The following is a 20960-nucleotide window of genomic DNA, read 5'->3' as shown; positions in this document are numbered from 1 at the left end:
TACATCACAATATAATTACATAAATATTAAATAAAATTCATTTAGATAAAAAAAAAAAAAAAAAGATCTAAGGTGGATCAAAAGGACCAGATCAAATCAGTTCTTAGGGAGTCCGGTTCGATCTTATCTAGGGTGGGAAAACTCTGAATCAAATAGGTCTGGACCTGTCTGGTCCACAAAACCTCCCGAGACCAGACCAGACCGAACTCCCCCCTATGTAATGTTTAGCCAAAAAGGGTCTTGAATTAAATGATGTACTAATAGAGCTTGAGGATATCCCAAGTTGTATTATTAACCTCGTTTAATGAAAGTTGAGATTCATTTAAAAAGAAAAAAGATTTTTAAAAATCTAATTTTATAATTAACCCTTATTTAATATCGTACTGCTATATATTAGGGGTGATAATATGTTACACGACCCGTTAATCAAACACGACATGATAATAAGGGATTATGGTTTAGTTTTAACGGGTTTGGGTCAAAACAACTTGACCCATTAAGATACGATTGCTCAACAAGTTGATAACGGGTCAACCTGTTTTAACCCGTTATGATATGTTAATAAAGTTAAAGTTATAATTATACCTTTATACCTAAAAGTAAAATTATTAAAATTTTAATTTTCATATTTTTATTATTTTGATTGTAATTTTGGAGTTGTAGTTAGTTTAATAATTTTTATAAATATAGTGATTTCAACATTTATATAAAGTTATGCTAAATTTAAACAGGTCAAACGGATTAATTTTGAGCATATTCAATCCATTTACATAAAAAGTTTGCAACAGATTGATACAACACGACTTAATATGTTAATGGATTGTGTTAGAGTTTGAGATTTTGACACAATAAACTTAACAGATCGAATTAAGGTTGATCTATATACTATAATATACCTACTTTAATATGATATGAATACGACCCATAACACGATTTGACACCCTTACTAGCATATATCAAACACACCATCCATACTTGAAGAGAACTAACCAAATACTTTATATGAGTAATACTATATACAATCGTAAAATGTGAAAATGCCATGCAATTACTTTAAAAAAAGTAGAGTCTACGATTAAAAAGTTAATTTTGTAAATATCATTTCTCACTAATTATTTTGACACGATGCCCCTTATTAAGCCGTCAATTGCAAAAATGGCTTGATCACGGGATAATTGGCAAGTCATGTAGACGTGGCGCTTGATCCGTCCTTTTGAGCTCATATATTAGCTGTGCCACAGGCAGGCTACTTCAGAAATCCAATGGATTCGGCAGAGTCAAATACGAAACGGGTGCAAGGAGAGGATAGCGATCTCGATGACGATGAACGTTTGCCCGACGAAGACCACGCCCTTTACAAGTGCAAGGTTGCCAAGAGCGAGGTCTGTGCCGAATTCATTCTCTTCTTCTAACTTTCTCGATCACGCCTTTCTTTAACTTTGGCTTCGTTCCTTCATCTCCTCTCTTGAAATCCTATGATTTGTTATTTTAGGGCTTTGATATTCCCAAAATCCGTGACAGCCCCATGTTCAATTTGATTCAACCACACAACCTCAACCGCTTCGATAGATACAAAGAATATGCGCAGCTTGCAATCGACGAATACAATCGTCGCTTCTCGGTTGGTTTTTTTAAATACTGCATCGATATTTCCGCGTATTTTCTTGATTTTAGTTTTGTTAAAAGTGTTGTGCTACGGAGATGATTATATGAAGTTTACATGGATGGTAACCCTAGAATCACTTGGAGTGGAAGTCTCTAAGAATTTTTTACAATCAAGGCTCCTTATGTGATATCAAATGTGGGGCACTTTCATTAGCAAAAAAGATGTTGATACATGATTATAAGGAGAGAAAGGCGGAGATAGAGATCTACCCCGAACTTTATTTTTTGATCGGCAGGGGTTTACCTCTAAATTTTTTTGATGAATTTTATTGACAAGTAAATAGGCATAACCTTTTCCAACCATAAGCACTACATCAAACATGAAGGGATCATCTTCCATATGACAACAATGCAATGGCTCCCCTTAAAACCTTGCTAACATGCTAAAAGATCCATAACTTGCTTAGGCATAACCCAAGCAATACCTGTCCTACCAAAGATCTCATTCCACTAAGTCTTAGCCACCTTAAAATGAAGAAATAGATGGTCGACAGATTCACCGTCTTTCTTAGACATGAAGCACCAATTCACAACAAATAATCGATGCTTTCTCAAATTATCCACGGTCAAAATCTTTCTAAGGAAAAGCAACTTTGCAGAAAAATACAACCTTACTAGGCGCCTTGGATCTACAAATGCAGTTCCAAGGGAATTTATTAACACAATGACAAGTTAATGCCTTATAAAAGGAGCTAACCAAAAATCTAGAATTTCTAGTGGGAAGCCACAACAAACTATCCTCCATTCCCTGAACAATCTTCATATCATATAATGTTCCAAAAAAATCAGAAACAACTTTCACTTCCCGATCGTGCACATCTCTAATAAAATTTTACATTCCATTTGAGATTTTTGTTTAAAAAGAAAAAGAATCAACTTCTTGATCTCTTACAATACTAAATAGGGAAGGACAAACATTCTTAAGAGTTATATCCCCACATCAAATACCATGCCAAAAACTAATCCTTGTTCCATCACCCCCACTTTGTATTTAAAACTATTGAAAAATTCTCCCAAACCCATCTTAGTAGACTTCCAATACCCCACCCCATACATTCCTCTAACTTCATTAGAACACCAACTCCCTAACATCCTCCCATATTTAACATCATGAATATTTCTCAATAATGCATCCCTCTCAATGTGATACCGCCCAACCATTTTCCAAGTAGAGCTTTGTTGAAAAGAGTCCAATTTCGAATCCCCAATCTTTCACAAGAAACCGGTAAGCAAACCTTGTTCCAACTTACCACATACGGTTCGCTTTTGGGTCTTGGTGGCCCCGTGTTGATTCTTAGCCCGCCACTGCACAGGCCTATTGTTATTGTTTCTATCCAGCCCATATATGTTCTTATTGTTAAAAACCTTAAGCCCAATAGATGCCCCCATCGACTTATTAGGCTCCTTATGACCCAAAAGACTCGTAACCCAAGCCCATTAACAAGTCCAAACCCCAAACTACCTCCTTCAACAATGCTTCAAAACCCTCCTTCCAAGCCAACAATCTCCCGAATATCCCCAAACGACCCCTCCACTTCTCCAAACTTCTGCAGCACCTCGGATGGCCTACCGTCATCACTGCCATCTTTACAATTCTGCGGGACACACCTTTCGGCCTATCCTTACTATTTACACACAAAGCCATCCTTCTGATAAGCACCATTGATGGCATTCTGATGTGGGCCAACCGACCCTGCCATTGGCATCAACAATGCTGACAAGTACGAAACTTCATGAGAAGAAGGAGCCCCTTTTCTTGAAGTGCCCCTGACAACCTCTTTCCCTTTGTAGTCCCGTGTAGCACCGTCACTATAGATATGAACAGAAACAAAGGGTTGAAAACATGCCATCTCTCTTATTTTTTTCTCACAAAACCAGCCCATCCACTCCCTTTCCAACCTTCTAGTATCACAATAATGCCCTTGCCGGTCCTGGTACCGTACTCAAACCAATTTCCCAAGACTTCCATACGAGTTGTGGCAGCGTTGAACCAAGAAAACTCTTTCACCCCTTTTAGTTTGATATGATCCCATCTTGCCGGTAGGCCTCAACCACTCCACTACCATAGCATCCGGTTAACGATCCCTTTGTAAGATAAAGAGACTTTGTTCGTGTTCCTGCTATTATCAGAAATGCAAAAAAGAGTACCACATTTCCTAAGAAAAACAAGCAGCTTTGCTTTGACCCAAAGTCTACACACCGTCTTCAACTTGTTAAGATTTAGCACCAAGCCCAGAAAGAGAAAAAAATTAATAAAAAAGAAAAGATGAAAAAAAAAAAAAAAAAGAAACTGGAAAGATTAAGGATTATTCCCGGTGAGAAGTGCCTGGAATAAGAAGATGGAGAGTCATGAGAGAAGAGAGAGAACGAATCTAGTTTGTACATCTCCGGCCTTGGTTCTTAAATTAGTTGATGAAAATGTCTCTCTCCTCAATCTGGGTAAATATATGCGTAGTTATTGACTGTGTGCCATAATACAAATTACTTATAATTATGAGCTCATTAATTCGTATGTAGGAGAAAAAGGCAAAGCTGGAGCTTGTTAATTTTTTTTTGAAAGGGTATACTCTTCTGTCATTTCATTATAAAAATGATAAAATACATGGAGGAGCTTCCTCCATTGTTACAATTAACTCTTGACAATTAAGAGCATCTTTTGCTAGTAAGTGAGCTACAATGTTACCATTTCTCCTAACATGAGAAACTTCCCACTTTGCAAAATTTAAAAGGCATGACCTTGTTTCATGCATGTACATGCTAGCACTACACCATGCTTCTTTTCCTTCTTGTAAAGCTTTTGTGACCTGCAAAGAATCTCCCTCAAGGATGACCTGTTGCAACCCAAGGTCTAGGCCAAATTTGGCTGCTTGTAAGGCACCATATGCTTCTGCTAGGAGAGGATCTGGATAAATCTGTTTCTTTAGTCGCATAGTGGCAATAACCTGATTGTCACTATCTCTTATTACCACTCCTATTCCAATTACTCCTCTTTCCTTGTCCACTGCTCCGTCCCAGTTGATCTTAAACCAGTTTGGTGAAGGTGCCTGCCATACTTCTGTTAAGGGGCAGCTTGGTGGTTTTTTGCTGTTAAGATCAATATCCTTCTCTGCCAACATATCTAACAAGGTTCTGGTTTCCTTGACAATAGTGTGAGGCTTTGTAAATTCTTGGTTGAAAATGAATGAGTTTCGTCTCCACCAGATTTTCCTTGCCACTACCACAAATTCCTGAACTTCTTCTTCATTCAGCACCTTGGTTAGATAGTCAAAAAACAGTAGCATGGGAGGTTGCTTAGTTGATCTTTTTTGGATTCTTTTAGAACATAAACTCCACACATCCATTGCTGCTGCACAGCTCCACAATGCATGGAGAACATCTTCATTTTCCCTACAACAGATGGGACATATAGGATCATTGACTACATTCCTCTTGAAAAGATTAGTTTGAGTGGGGAGGGCCTCATGGCATGCTCTCCACAGAAACATTTTATCCCCAGGGGTTATTCTCAGCTGCCAGATTTTACTCCACACTTCTTGATGCTTGTTACTCGTTGAGGCTTGGTCTAGGCTTGCCACCTGCTTAGCCTTTTCCATGTGATAAGCACTTTTTACTGAAAAAGACCCCTCCTTCGTACCATTCCATATGATCCTATCTCTGGTTTCCACTGAGCTAATAGGGGTTTGCAGTATCAATTTTGCTTCCCCCTCGGCAAAGGTGTCTTGGACTAGTTCAGTTTTCCACAGCTTGGTTTCAGGGTTGATCAATTCTGCAACCTTTGCCTTTACATCCAGATTTTTCATTGGGCTGGTGACTTTGCTAGGATTAGGATATCCAAGCCATTTGTCTTCCCATATATGAATCTCAGATCCTGTTCCGAGCCTCCAAAAAGCACCATCTTCTATAACTTGTCTTGCTGCAAGGAGGCTTCTCCAAACAAAAGAAGGCTTGGACCCTAATTTTGCTTCCTGAAAATTGAAATTAGGGTAGTATTTGGCTTGTAGGACCTTGGCAGCCAAGGAATTAGGATCTTGGATTAGTCTCCAACATTGTTTGGAGAGCATGGCTTTGTTAAAACACACAAGATCCCTAAAACCGAGTCCCCCTATTGCCTTTGCTTGTCCTATTTTTCTCCAGGATACCCAATGAATCTTGTGTTCCTTCTCCTGCTGACCCCACCAGAATTGCTGGATAACACTGTTGATGGATTGAAGGAAGGAGGAAGGTAGTTTAAAAACACTCATAGTGTAGGTGGGTAAGGCTTGGATGACTGCTTTGAGGTATATTTCCTTCCCTGCCTGAGATAGTGTTTTAGTTTTGTGGTTACTAAGCCTCAATCTGATTTTGTCTAGAATGTCTTGGAAGGATTTTGACTTGTTTCTTCCCACCACGGATGGTAATCCTAGATACCTTTCATAGGCCAAACCAGATCTTATCCCAGCAATTGACAGAATGTAGTCTTGGGTCTGCCTTGCTGTGTTTTTGCTGAAAATAATGGAAGTTTTTTCCAGATTTAATCTTTGGCCAGATGCCATCTCATAAGTTCTTAAAAGATTTATCATTCTATTCCATTCCATTACATTTGCCTTACAAAATAGCAGGCTGTCATCTGCAAAAAAGAGGTGGGAGATTCTTAAATGACTCTTCCCTATTGGTACCCCATTAATCAGTCTATCTTCCCCAGCCTTGTGAATCAGGTTGCTTAGTGCCTCTGCACACATGATGAAAAGATAAGGTGACAGTGGGTCACCTTGTCTTATGCCTCGAGAAGGTAGGAACTCTTGTTGAGGCTCACCATTCACTAAAAGAGCATATGAGACAGATTCTATACATCTCATCATTAATTCCACCCATTGACTGCAGAACCCCATCTTGTGAAGCACAGCTCTAAGGAAGCCCCACTCAACTCTGTCATAAGCTTTGCTCATGTCTAGTTTTAATGCCATGTACCCTTCTTTTCCTAACAATTTACATTTCATAGTATGCAAAGCCTCAAAAGCAATAATAACATTATCAGTTATTAGTCTATTAGGGATAAAAGCAGATTGAGAAGGAGAAATGACACTAGGTAAGACCTTCTTTACTCTGTTGGCTATGCATTTAGAAATGAGTTTATAGAGTACATTACAGAGAGATATGGGCCTGAATTCTGTGACTGTGTTGGGAACTTTCTTCTTGGGAATGAGGGCAATGAATGTGCTATTGATGTCCCTTAGGTTGCCACCTGAATTAAGGACATTTAGGATAGTATCACACACCTGTGGTCCCACCACTGGCCAGTGCTTTTGGTAGAAGATAGCAGGGAATCCATCTGGTCCTAGGGAGCTTAGACCATTCATGCTGAAAAGAGCTTCTTCCACCTCTTGCACATTGTAGGCCTTTGTCAGCATGGAGTTTTGTGTTGCTGTTACCCGAGCTTCCATTGATGCTATGCATGCTTCTGGGTTACTGGGGTTAGAGGAAGTGAAAATCTCTGTGAAGTATTCTTGGAATAGAGCGCAAATTCCTTCTTTCGAACTTACTGCTTGTCCATTGCTGTCCAACAATTTTCTGACTACATTGGATTTTCTCCTGTCTGAAGCACATTGGTGGAAATATTTGGTATTTCTATCCCCCTCAGCCAGCCACCTCTGCTTGGCTCTTTGTTTCCACTTAATATTTTCGGCCTCAAGAAGTTTGTTTACTTCTTGTTGTGCTTGTTTTATCTCCTCTGTTAGCTGGCCTGTGTTCCTTTCTTGTAATGTAGAGATGTAGTCCATTTGGGCACAGACTTCTCTCTTTGCAGTGGAAAAAGTTTGCTTACTCCATTGAGTCAGCTTTGATCTATAGGTTTTTAGTCTGTCAATGGTACCTTGCATTTTGTTCACAGTTTGTCTTGGTGCCCTCCAAGCTTCCTCAATCAGTTTAGAGCTTTCTTCCTTCATTAACCAGCATGCCTCATATCTGAATGGTTTTTGTTGTCTGTTTCTAGGCGCTTGCAGCTGCTCCATTGTAACCCATAATGGATTATGATCTGAATTCAGAGCTGGGAGAATAAATACCTTGGAATCATTGTAAAGGTGTGCCCAGACAGAGTTGCTAAAGGCCCTATCAAGCCTTTCTTTGGTGAAGGCCCTCCCTTGCCTTCCATTCGACCATGTGAATTTGCTTCCAAGGTAACCCATATCACTCAGGCCACAACTATAAACCGCAGTTCTGAATGCCTCCATTTGTTTGTATGGTCTCAGTGCTCCTCCCCACTTCTCACCATAGCACATTATTTCATTAAAATCACCTACACACATCCATCCTATTGAACTTGCAGGTTTAAGAGCTTGAAGCAAGAGCCAACTTTCCTGCCTTTTTGCTGTCATTGGGTTGCCATAGAACCCAGTCAAATGCCAAGGGATTCCCCCCTTCATGCCCTTCACTATAAGTGAAATGTGGTTCTGTGTGTATGACACCACTTCTGCTTCCATGTCTTCTTTCCAAAGGAAGGCTAACCCACCACTAGTTCCTCTCGAATTGACTACAAAGCTGTTGTCAAATCGCAGTCTCCTTTTGACAGCTTCCACCTTTGTTCTGTTGCTCTTTGTTTCCATCAAGAAAACAAATTTTGGGGACTTACTTTGCACCATAAGATGCAACTTATTCACTATTCGAGGGTTCCCAAGCCCTCGACAGTTCCAACTTAGGCAGCTCATTGTGTAGGGTGGGGCTGTGAAACAGCCTCCACCACTTCATCTCTATTGGGACTTGCATCAGGCACCACCACTGTTTTCCTCTTCTTGATGATATTGGCTTCTTCTCCTGCATTGTCCTGAGTGACTTCTCTCTTAATCCAACTTAGGAGACTTGCTTTAGTGTTCTTTGGTTCTGCTATTGGGCTAGCTGGTTTATTCTCCCTAGCTTTCCTCTTCCAAGTTGATCTTGTTCTTATTTTCTCCAGAACTTGGACCTGATCCGAGACAAAAAAGGCCAAGGATGTAGCTTGGGCTCTTAGGTCATGGCTGCTCATGGGGTCCAGTTTTGTCTTCTGGTCTTTGCCCATACAGTCACTGACTAGTGGACCATGTGGTTCCTCTATGCCTTGCATGAGGCACGCTTCTGTTGCATGAAAAGGTGGTTTAGGACCATTCCAAAATGGGATGGTCAACCTTTCCTTAAAAGGGTCCTGTGCTGATTCTGCAGAAAGGCTGGTATGGTGTTTGGTGTCAGAAGGATCAACAGAGAATGTGCTGTCAACATCTTTCTGACCACTTCCCTGAGACTCTCCTTTTGTTTCAGACTTACTGTTTTGCCCTTCATCCCTGACCTCCTCGCCCTGCCTCCATGGTTGCTCGTCTGTGCTATGCTGCTTTCCTTCTTCCCCATACTTCTTGTTGGTGTATTCCCTATCCTTCATTGTAGGAGCCCTCAACCACGCCCCATATTGCAACTGTTTACTATCCATAGAACTGATGGAGCAGCCCTGTTTGGAGTGCTTTACAATCCCACACCTGAAACAGAAAGTGGGTAATCTCTCATATTTTATAGGGATCCAGGCCTTTTTCCCTTCTATAGTTAAAAATATCCCTCTGATAAGAGCTTCTGTAATACTCATCTCCACCCTTATTCTCATAAACTTCCCCCATCCAATGCCTCTATCATCAACTTCTGCTGTTATGAATCTACCTATCTTCCTACCAATCTGAACTCCCACTTCAAAAGTCATACTTGCTAAAGGTAAGTTGTAAACCTGTATCCAGAACTCTTCCTTATTGAAGGAGACCTCATTGATGGATTTGTTTCCTTCAAAGGCTTGAAGGCATATCAACCACCTATCAAAGGACCAAGGTCTGCCCCTTAGCACATGTTTGAGATCCTTCTCTTGGTGAAACTCAATCAGGAACTTGTTCATTCCAACTTCTGAAAACTGAAACCAGCTCTCACATCTCCATATTTTGGCCATTGTGGTCTTGAAGGCTTCTCGATTCACCTGTCTTTCTGCTATGATCATGGCTAACAAGCAGTACTTGCCTTGTTGTGCAGCTTTGGTGACTGACTTGGGTAGTAAGACCACCTCCTCTTGTTCCTTCTCAGTAAGGCATAAACCTTCCCACTGTCTAGCTAATTCTTCTTCCATTGTTCACTCTTCAGACCAGTCTAGATAGTCCAAGAGACCTCACTCTTCCCCAAGAGAAGGAGAGAAAAAAACCTCACCCTACTAGGAGAGGACTCTCAGCTGTCTCCTCAATTTTTCTTGATGGCTTTTAGTTTTCTCTGAAGCTGGAGCTTGTTAAGGTTTCAAAAGCAATGGCTCACCTTTTTGATATAATGAGGTATTATATAACCTTCGAGGCCAAGGACTTTGCTGACGGAGGCAAGATTAAGACCTACCAAATTGTTGTGCGAGATGCTATGCCTGAAATTTCAGTGCTGTCTTTCAGGCTAAAACCTGCTGAGGATGAGCGAGGTAAATGAATATTATTTTTGAAGGGGATTGATTTAATTAATTATTTACAGCTTTGCATATGCTTAAGATGTTATTGTTTTAGTTACTTCACTCAATTACCTGAGGCACCTTTGTTGATTTGGCCTCCCCCAAGTTCACAACCAATGGGCATCTTGTACTTTGATAATTTTGTCCTCCATCAACCAATTATCGCTTTCTCAGAGCATTTTTGTCCCTTGGGGTAGTCAAGGTGAGAAGAACCTTCGGCTTGATGTCAAAGAAGAAACATTACGTAATCTAAACGGGAGAATTTGTAGGGCATTGACCTCGTGTGCATATGGGGTCTATGAATGTGTCCGTAGCTAGTTCCTAGCGGTTGGCTCAAGTGGTGTAAAGACCTTGGTCTTGGTGGTATGCTCCCACCAAGGTCTAAGGTTCAAATTCCACAAGGTGCTAACAATCTCTTGGGGCTATCGGATTGGGTGGATTTTCCCCCTGAATTACTTAAGGTGCACTTGCTGGAAACTCCTTGCCAATGGCCTGTGCCCTCCAGGATTACTTGGGACTCGGAATGCTGTTCCCAAATACTCGATGTTAATTAAAAAAAAAAAAGAGAGAGAGAGAGAATGAATCCACAACTAACTCTTGGCTTTTAGGTCTTGCTTACCGGTTTGTGGCTTTGATTATCTTATTTTCCTTTAAAACAAATTTACTGAAATAACAAATCACTACTTGTGATGATTTTTTTCTTTATTTATTTATTTAATTTTTTGCTTCGGAATTATAAGATCTGAGTTTGAACTGATACAAAAACATGCGAGTGATTGCTGTTAGGATTCAATTTCTGCTGCTTATTTTTCATTATTTTGTTTTATGTTTGTCAAGTAGGTTCAGGAAACCGTGGGAAAGAATGGATTTGGGAAGGCCATCTCTTCTATGGTTAGCGTTTTTGCATCTTGAATGAATATGAGATCGATATATTTATTTTCTTCCCTCTCACGTATATTTGGTCTCAAGGTTTTTACCTTAATTTCTATATTTTTGAAGGATATTTTTTTTTTTTCTTTTCTTTCCTTTTTCTTAATACAGTTTTTATTCCCAAACTATCATAGATCTCTCTTAGAGGTCCTGCTCGAACTATAGGGCCTAGAGTGAGAGATAGGTTGAGACACAAAGTGGGTCCCATAGCATTTAGTTACTACTGTGTGGCTATTCGAGTAAATTTAAGAGGCAACATTAAATACTGAATAAATGTTGTATGACCCACTTTGCATGTTTATCTCTCCCTCACTCTTGGCTCAAGAGTTTAGTTCGTTCAGGAACTGTAGAGGATCCAAATCCACATTAAAACTATCTGTGCTTTTTATACTTTCCTCTTTAAACTTTCAAAATTGATCTATTACACCCTTGAATAGGAAAAACTGACAAATATGAATGGTAAATAAGTGATGTGGTACAATTCTGATGGTTGGATCCTAAAGGATGGTGAACATTTCAAGAGCGTGCAATGCAACGAGTAAATAATTTGTAAGGCAAGCCTTGTCCTTGTCATTGTATAAGTCCTTAGGTTTCAAAGGTGGTGATATGCAAATCTGAACTTGGTAAAATTTTGTGAAGTTGAGTGAGCGGCAAGGCAGGGTAATATTGGCTGCACTGGATTACATTCTACGATTAGGATTAAATGGTTGACTGCATTTTGAGTAGGTTGAATTTAATGGCTAATTTTGGGAGGGGAAAAACCATAGCGGATGGGAGTTGTGGTTGTCTAGATGCTAGCATATGCATCACTTGAAAACTGATCGTGAATATTATTGATTGAATCGTTTAAAAACTCGTAGTGTTATCATCGTCACTTGATGAGATTTTTTCATTGATTTTACATGAGTGACCAATTGGTGGATATTGGAGTGTCATTTTCAGGTAATTTAGTTGCCTGATGTTCAGAAGGTATTCAGAGGTGACATGCTTGTGGATCGGAGTTTAAGGAGGTTGTCCTAATGGAAGAATATTACTTTGTTTTTACTTATAAAAAAAATATTGCTTTATTTTTATTTGGTTTTTGTGATGTTCCAACTTTCCCTTATTTACTTTAGAATTTTGTTTTCAGAATTGTTTTAATTTTACCTATGGATGGCTGCGATGTTTTCATTTATGTTCTTGACATTAAGGGGTTGTTTGTTTATCTATCTCATTTCTCAATCATTATTTCTTAACTCTAATGACAGACTTGAATGCCCCTTTTAAAAGTTGTCAGATTAGCAAGGTCAACTTATACCATATATTTGTCTTGTTAGTCTTAAGTTTTATAATAACGTAATGTGCAAGTTTGGTTTCTTTTCACACTTAGTTATCAAAAGTGAAATATACTACTCTCTTAATTATGTAAAGAAGGCACGAGAAAGAATTATAAGGACTCACAATAGTAGAAATGCAAGCTTGCATTGAAAATACTATTAGACTTGAAGTTTTATAAATTATGTCAGTTTCATTCTCTGTTAGACTAGAGGTTTTAGCCTCTTTTATGCATCCGCTAATTCTTCAACCTGTTCCTCGCTATGTTTTATCAATCGATATTTGTTTTTCTTATTTTCGTTCAAATCCTATAATCAAAACAGCATATTTAGCTATTTGTTTACTAACATGATCTTGTGGCCCTTCGTAAATATCGTTATATAAAAGGAAGAAAAAATAAATTGAAATTGTTAAAATATCAATAAAGTTTTTATAAAAATCTTGATTGTGGGTCATGGCACAAGCTGGAAAAGTATTTTGAGTAACAAACAAAAAAATGTCTTCGATTTAATTCTACGTACATTTATATCACCATGGGTCAAACTAAATCTATAATTCTTCTTAGATGAAACAATATGACCCTAATAAGAATATTTTATTGGGATTAAATAATATTTGATGGGCTATATTGAATAAGACTACGAGCTATTAATTATTATGGTTGTTTCGTAATTTTAATTAAGTTTAATAATTAGGTTAAGAAAAATTCTACATGGTAGTTTTATATTTTTTCACGCTATTTAAATATGTGATTTTACTCTTTTACACTCTTTTTTTCACATTTCAAAAATTCTAGTGTGTTGGCTGTGATGTTATTGTGTAGCATGTCTTTTAGGTTAATGCTTATTTATTATTTGTTAATCAAGGTAGACTCATTTTAAAATTCAAAATTTGGCTATTCAATTTTTTTTTTTCCATTTTAAAATTATCAGTGATCACTGAGTCTCCATATACAGTCTCAGTCACTTGTAGTTCTACTTGAAATTAACTTTAAGGTATATTTTTTTAAATTTCAAACTCGATGATACTAGGATTTCAGGAAGACTATAGGTTATACTCTCACTTAAAAGACATACAGTGTCACATATTTCTGGCACCAACAATAATTTGTATAGCATGCGTGGATGAAGGGTGGTCCAGATGGTGGAGGAAGAATAGTGGTTAAACATGAAGTGACTCCCACAAAATATTTGGAGGTCTCTCATTACCTAAGTATCCCTTATTTTAAAACTGGTCTTAACATCAACATGAATTGCTGCTTAGAAACTTGCTAAGATATTTTGGCAAGTTCATTCCATCACCCATCCTTCATAGAGCTATTTCAAAATAATAAACATGAAGATGTAATATAAGGTTATCCATGTATAATTACTTTCCACAAAATGTGGCCTAAAGGCATGCCATTAATTGTTACAAAGGTTACTGGTGAAAATGCTTATCCATCACACTACAATGACAATAATAGTTATGCTCATATTGCTTTGGTGAGATGAAAAATGTTTACCTTGGTAAGTAATGACTCAGTTTGAATGTTCATAAAGGATTTAGGAAGCCCAGTGGCTTGAGATGCATTAAGCCATGCATTTGCCCTAGCAAGGGTATCTTCCAAATTATTGTTGTGAGAAGCAACTTGATCTGAAGCTTTAGGCAGGAGAAGTATATATAGAAATGCAACTTCAAAATGGAACTAATAGAAACTCATACATTCTCCTCTCCCATGGATATGCAACATAACGATCTTGAAGATGAGAGTCGGAGGATAGTGCATTTACTATCCTGACACTCCTTGAAGCTGCAAGCTAGAATTCATTATTTCACATTACATGGAGAATCTCAAAACAGGTGGAACAATGAATTTTAATTTTCTCCAAATGGTATAAATTGGCTCTTGCACTGTAAGATCTTATTGTTCATGAGAGAGAGAGAGAGAGAGAGAGAGAGAGAGAGAGAGAGAGAGAGAGAGAGAGAGAGAGAGAGAATTATATAGGTTAACATATAAGAAATTCGGTTGTCCAAACAGTGCTTGATCAGAGTTCTAAAGAAACCCCATTTGAAATGTCATTAGTGCACTGGGTGTTTCAAGGTTCATGTTAACATAATTGCAATCCAAAAGATTAATCCCTATAACAAACGAATTACAACACTGGTTACTTTTTTTAATTGTTCTGTAGGCATGCACATGAAAGATTTTTTGAGGTAGTGGCTCCAAAAAGAAAAAGAAAAAAAAAAAAAACTCTTGATATTGTGTTTGCCATGCCTAGATATGATTTTCGCTTTTTTTTTTTTTTTCCCTCACTTTTGATAAGTAGATATGAATAAACATAGCAAGTGAAAAGCAATATATGATTGGGATTAGGAAAGTTGTGGGCAAGAAAATGCTTTTGAATCATGAGAAATTGGTTCAAGAGAATTTTTGAATTAATTTTTATCGCTACTTGTAATTAATATTTTGACTTTACATCCATAGTTTAATATGGACATGGAATATTCATTCAGAGGAGAAAGCGAGAAGATTTGCTTAGGGGCCCATGCAGCACTAACATATCACCCTCAACCTTTGAGTTTCCAGGGAGAAGCGATGAGCACTCCTCATTTCCTCTGCTCTCCCTGCCTTCTACTTTTTTTGTTTCCTCCCTCTTTTCAAATTCTTATATATTTTTTAGATAATGATTAATTACATTATATTTTGTGTAACTTCCAAAGGGTAACTCTAATTATCGTGCATGGAAATATAGAACCAGAGCCATAACCACATCCGCCATAGGCTAAAGAACCACAAAAAGGGATCACACCAATGCACTATGATAAATGAATTGTTATAGGGACTAGAAGTAAAAGATGGCACACCCCTAACCAATTCAAGAAACGATAAAGAACAAGCCCACATCAGGAGAGAGTGATAAACTGCAAAAAGAAAAAAGAAAAAAAAAATTAGGAAAGAAACCCTTCGTATCATAATAGGAAAATACACTTCTATGAGAGGATGAATGTTTAGAAGCATTTTATTCATATCCGCGTTGTTTTCAGAGAATTTTTTTTATTTTATCATAATTCTATTTCCAATCAATTTGTCGATGGCACTGGACCGAGTATAAGTAATTTAAATCCAAAACATGTGAGAAGGGGGAGGTTTTCATTGGTCAGAATAATAGCATTATATACAACGGCAGACCTACGTTATGACTATGGCCCCCCAAAATTTTAAAAAAATTCAAATATATCCTATATTTTTATATTTCTATAAATATAGCAAATGATGCCCATAAAAAAATTTACAATCCCCATTTGTTCTCTAAATTTTTCTAAAATTTCAATATTTCTAGAATTGTCTTTCTCCAATTTTGTTTTTGTTTTTGTTTTTTCTTTTCCTATAGTTCCAAGATTTTTTATAATTTTTATATATAATTTATTTTTAAGAATGTGTCCGCACCAAAATTAAATTAAAACTAAATTTAGAAAAAATAATTAATTTATTAATGTGTATTTCAAAATTTTTTATTAAACAATATTAGACTTCTTAACATATAATTTAAAGTGAAAATATAAGAAAAATTATTTAAGGTTAATGATTTACATGAAAAATAGTTTGAAGGTTTTATCCTCTAGACTTTATTGAGAAAGAAAAAATTATTTAAGGCTTCAATTATACTATCTGACTTATAAATAGAATTTTTTTAATAATTATAAATAACCATCATAGTCTGATCAACCCATAGCTTAAGGCTTGATGGCATAACACCAAGTCTCCAAAATGGAGGTCTTGGATTCGACCCCCTCCCCAAATGTATAAAAAAAAATAACAAATATAAATAATGCCTTTAATTAATGGGCTAATTTTGACAACTAAATTACAAGTTTCCAAATAATGCTCTTTTGGTCCCGACTCAGTGGCTATTGAGACACCATTATTAGAGATTTTAATTAGGTTCTATAATTATGTTAAAGCCTATTTATTATTTTTTGATCGAGTTAAACTTATTTTAAAATTTAGCCATTAATTTTTTTTTTTAAACTATCACTTATTGAAGCTCCCTACACAGTCTAAATAACTTAGAGTTCTAATTTAAATGAGTAGACGTTAAATTAACTGCAAAGTATATTTTTAAATTTCAGATTCGATGATGACAACTAGGGGTGAACACAAACTTTTTGGAGCGGAGTGGGAGTGGAGTTAGGGTCAAAGTCGAATTTTTGGATTTTTGCTCAGTCTTAATCACAACCATCATTTTTGGATTTTTGCTCAGTCCTAATCACAACCATCATTTTTGTTTCAAATATTGATGTCTCCCCACTTTTATAATGGTAGGATCATGTTGGCCATTCAAGACCATTCGAGAGGATTAATAATTTTCTGTCATGCTTGCTTTGAATCACCAGTATACTATAATTAGCCCCACTCCAATGGCTGCATCTTAGCTTTTATAGTTTTATGCCAATAGTCTTTCTTCTTAATTGTGACTGGTTTGGCAAACATTACTTTTCTCCACTCATATACATTGCCACAACAAATTGAAAATGCAATATCATCACAAAAATCAGCTTACCAAAACTCTGCAAATTACATTATCACAAAGATAGCCCCTTATACAAGTAGCAAATGAGCTTCATGCCTCCTCATTGCCATGTAGTCTTGATTGTGTGATAAAACTAGGCTGGGTTCCAACAACAAAGCCATCAACACTAGTAGCAAGTTGACATAGCAAGAGCTCACTTGAATGAGATTCATTGTCAAATATTTTTCTACAAGTCTATATTCCAGGATTTAACAAAAAAAAAAGGGGGGGGGGGGGTATTCCAACATACTTCTGCAAAGAAAAAAAAAAAGTATTGCCTGTTTTTTCTTTCTTGGATATTTATTACCTTTTTTCGGATTAAAAAACAGATTCATTGGAAAAAAACTCAGGTTGCTAGTTTCCATGGTTTACAAAATTAAAGATGAATTTTACAGGTATTCTAATATGCACAAGTATTCTAATGCTTTATAGTTTACACTTGCAAGTACCTCCCTCTTTTTTGTGTTGGGACAATAGAGATAGCATGATTCTAACTATTTGAAACACAGACATCCAACCAAGGAGGCATTTTCAGAGTAGCATCACGAATAGAATAGCTTCCTCCACTATAAGTGTTCAATTCCCAAATGTATTTCAGAAGGAAAAATGTGAATGACTTGGTGGTACCTGCAAGTGTAAGCCGTAAAGCATTTAATCATCAAATTAAGAATCCTAAATCATGCAAAGTAGCAACTTCTATTAGAGTTACACAAACTCAATAATCATACTGACAAGTTAATAATAACTGACTGATAAAATCAATTTCAATAACACAAAAGAATTACTTCATAACCTAAAGAATAATCAACTAAAAGCCACTCATGCATCAAATATCCAAACAAAAAGCACTATGTATGGAGAAACAAATAAAGACGAAACCGGCTCCAAAAAAGGAATGCAAAATGGATCCAACTAGAACGACCTAAAACCACCGTGAACCACACCAACTATAGTTAAAGAGAGAATATCTACTACAACAATGTCCCAGAAAACCAACATAATTTTTGTGCCCTTAATTTATTCTATAATTTCAATAGTGCTGGTAAAATGATGTAATTCAAAGTCCTCTTTAAACTCTGCCTAAGGGGTAACCCATCCAACATAAGCGAAAGATCCTTAAATTCAACAATCAGACTGAATAGAATTAAAAATGGGAGATGCTTAACAGTATATTCTATTATTGCAAGAACATGGAATGAGCTACATGAGTCATATCATATTTCTTGGATAGAGTAACAATAGCTTCAAGGGAAAAATAAAAGTTTTTATCATAAGTTTTCCACATTAATGCAATGAGAAAATTGACCTGTGGCAACCGCCTAAGATGCCAGATTATTGCAGCATCCCTTGCTTTACAACACTTTTGCTGCTACTTAACTTTAGTTATGAAGACCTTTCAAAATGAAAGTAGAAGAATTATGAAATTTTGATAGATTTAACTAAAGTTCTTCCTTCATCATAAGCATAGGTTTAAAAGAACAAATAAAAGCATGTACAATTGGACATAAAAGGTGATTAAGCATCATCTGCATCACTGTCCACTATATACGTGCTACATGGTTGACCTAGTATTTTCTTCTAGCATAGGACTTGACCCCTTGTATCTACTCAAAATTGTAACCATATATACTAGTCCAAGTCCACATGGGTTAGGATTGTCACTTGTATTTAGCTAGCTTCCCATACAAAGTTCACCCTATGCAAAAAATTATTTGACGAACTCAACATAATAAAATTGTAATTTCTAATTCTTCTTCTTACAATGTTTTATATTTGTAACTATTGTTGTTTTCAATTAATGATGCCGAATGTGCTTGTGTCATGCATGTGGCCATCAATCTTGTACTAATTGCTCTAATTTTGCCAATTCCTCCCGTGCCAACATTGGCAATCACAAATAACTTAATGCCGCTTACATCATATAAGAACAAGGAAGTAATAATTGATCCTACAACAAATATCAGATTATTCAACCAAAGAAATTGGTGGGCAATCTTTTGGTTGGTTTCCTTTGAACACATTCTTTTAGACCAATAACATTCTTTTGTTTTGTAAGATATTCCAATTTTCAAATACTGCTTTTATCTTTTGTTCTATTTCCTTGACAAAAGGTTTGGGAGAAGGAAAGATGAATTTTAGCAAAGTAATTAGAGAGAAGTGGAGAAAATCAAAGGAAACGAAGTACTGTGATCAATAGTGGTGGAGAAGAATCAAATTACAAGATTCTTCTACTTTGACACTAAAAAATTGTGGATCAAAAAGTTCAAGATGTGTAAGAAATAAACAATCAAATGAATCAAAGCAAGCAAATAATTTAATTTAATAATCTAACCTCAATAAAAGAACTAAAATAAATCTTAAATATGCAAATTAATCTAATCAATGAACCTTTTTTCATATTCGATTTCGTCTATCAGTGTACTTGAGAGCTGCTTTGCAACCTTGATCTATTTATACAAGTTGGAAGCCAAATTCAAAATTTTTATTTCCGTTTCGTATGCGGTAATACTTTTTTTTTGTGCTTTGCTTCTCTCTCTCTCTCTCTCTCTCTCTCTCTCTCTCTCTCTTCATTATTTGTTGATACCTTCCAGATTGGGGGCAGGGGAGAGGAGAATGTTGGAGGAGAAGAAAAAAATGAGAGTTAGACTGATTTGGGGATATGGGGGTATTTAAGGCAAAGAAATAATTTGGGCATCAGCCTGTTGGTGGGCGCACACCCCACACCTTATGTGGCAGATCGAGTTCACTAAAAGTGAACGGGTCCTGCACCCCAAGCCCTCTGGTCCAGTGAAGCCCTAAGTCTCCCCTCCTCACGAAGCTCTTATTCCCCTCCAAAGTCTGCTTTTCCCCAACCCCCAATTGACTATAGATTTGAACGCGTGCACTAGGATTTCTTCTTCTTCTTCTTTGCGATTTCAACATCGGTAAACATTTTTCCCAACTCAATTTCTTATTCTTTGTGATTTTGATGTCGGTAAGCCCTCATTCTTCTTCTCTGTTATGGTTTCCCTCACACACTCTGATTCTCACCAATGACGCACACACTTCGATTTCACACTGAAGCTTTTCCACAGAAAGTAATTCCTCCCGTTGACTTCCTCTATCATTTCTTCCTCTTCTTCTACGTGATGATCTGCGATTTCGACTATCTAGGGTTAGTATATAGAATGGTATTTATTATTTGATGTACTAAAAGTTCAATCTAATGATTATCAATTCGCATATATAAGCAAATGAATCATATTCAAGCATTGCTAGAGTCTAAATTATAACCCAAAAAGTAGCTGCTTTTAATAGAAATAGCTGCTAAATTATGGACTTTTTGTAAGCTTGGAAACAAAAGTAATATGGCATCCAAGGAGATCATGCCATTAAAATCACAGCTTTTGGGCTTGTTGCGTAGTTCTAAGGAAAATATTGTGTTTATTGCAACTTGATGTTTTCATTTCATTTTATTTAGGTTTCAAATGCTAGTTAGAATGCTTTTTTTTAGGTATGTATCAGAGGGGAAAAAAATGGTTGTTTTGAGTTGTGGAATCTCACTTTAAAAATTTTGTGCTTGATTAAAATATGCTAGGTCTATGATATGTATATCTCATATGTTTCGAATGGCCCTACCTTAGAAAGGTTCCTCGACATAAAAGAAAAATAAAAATGATATGTATATCTCATATAATTTACTGATTTTGACTTAATTTTCCAGTCCAGAGACTTGATGTTTTTGGTCAATTAGCCAAACTCCAACCTTTATGTAGCAACCTTCAAAGGAGCCTCTAGTTGAAAAGGCAAGTATCCTACTCTCTGCTTTTCTACGTTCTTTTTTATTTTTTGTTAAGATGAGATCAACATTGAGTTGAGCAATAATATACTTACATGAAAATATGGAAATCTCTCATGCATACACTCGAGTAGATGTTGTGGATGATCTCACCATAAAAAAAAAAAAAAAAAAAAAAAAAGAGAACTCCCAAGTTTATTCCAAAAATATTTTCTTGGAATGTTTGACCTCTTAATTCTTACTGATGTTTTGATGTGGAGTT

The 20960-nt window shown here is 36.7% G+C and overlaps 1 protein-coding gene across 3 annotated transcripts; it reads left to right on the top strand.

The window, feature by feature from the left end:
* The first annotated feature begins 1225 nt into the window (after positions 1-1225).
* Positions 1226-12294, top strand: LOC122294995. Of its 3 annotated transcripts, XM_043103998.1 has the most exons (4): positions 1226-1382; positions 1493-1621; positions 10964-11014; positions 11996-12294. In XM_043103998.1, exons 1-4 carry the CDS (start codon positions 1263-1265, stop codon positions 12002-12004), a joined length of 309 nt encoding a protein of 102 aa, XP_042959932.1. In that variant the 5' UTR covers positions 1226-1262; the 3' UTR covers positions 12005-12294. The 3 variants fall into 3 exon arrangements, with proteins under 3 accessions (XP_042959932.1, XP_042959934.1, XP_042959933.1); XM_043104000.1 differs by lacking the exon at positions 10964-11014; XM_043103999.1 differs by lacking the exons at positions 10964-11014; positions 11996-12294 and adding an exon at positions 7634-10954.
* The last annotated feature ends 8666 nt before the right edge of the window (positions 12295-20960 follow it).

The sequence above is a fragment of the Carya illinoinensis genome, chromosome 14, assembly GCF_018687715.1.
Source record: "Carya illinoinensis cultivar Pawnee chromosome 14, C.illinoinensisPawnee_v1, whole genome shotgun sequence".
NCBI classification, from domain to species: Eukaryota; Viridiplantae; Streptophyta; class Magnoliopsida; order Fagales; family Juglandaceae; genus Carya; species Carya illinoinensis.
Note: the sequence above shows the minus strand (reverse complement) of the source record. Positions and strands in the feature narration are given on the sequence as shown.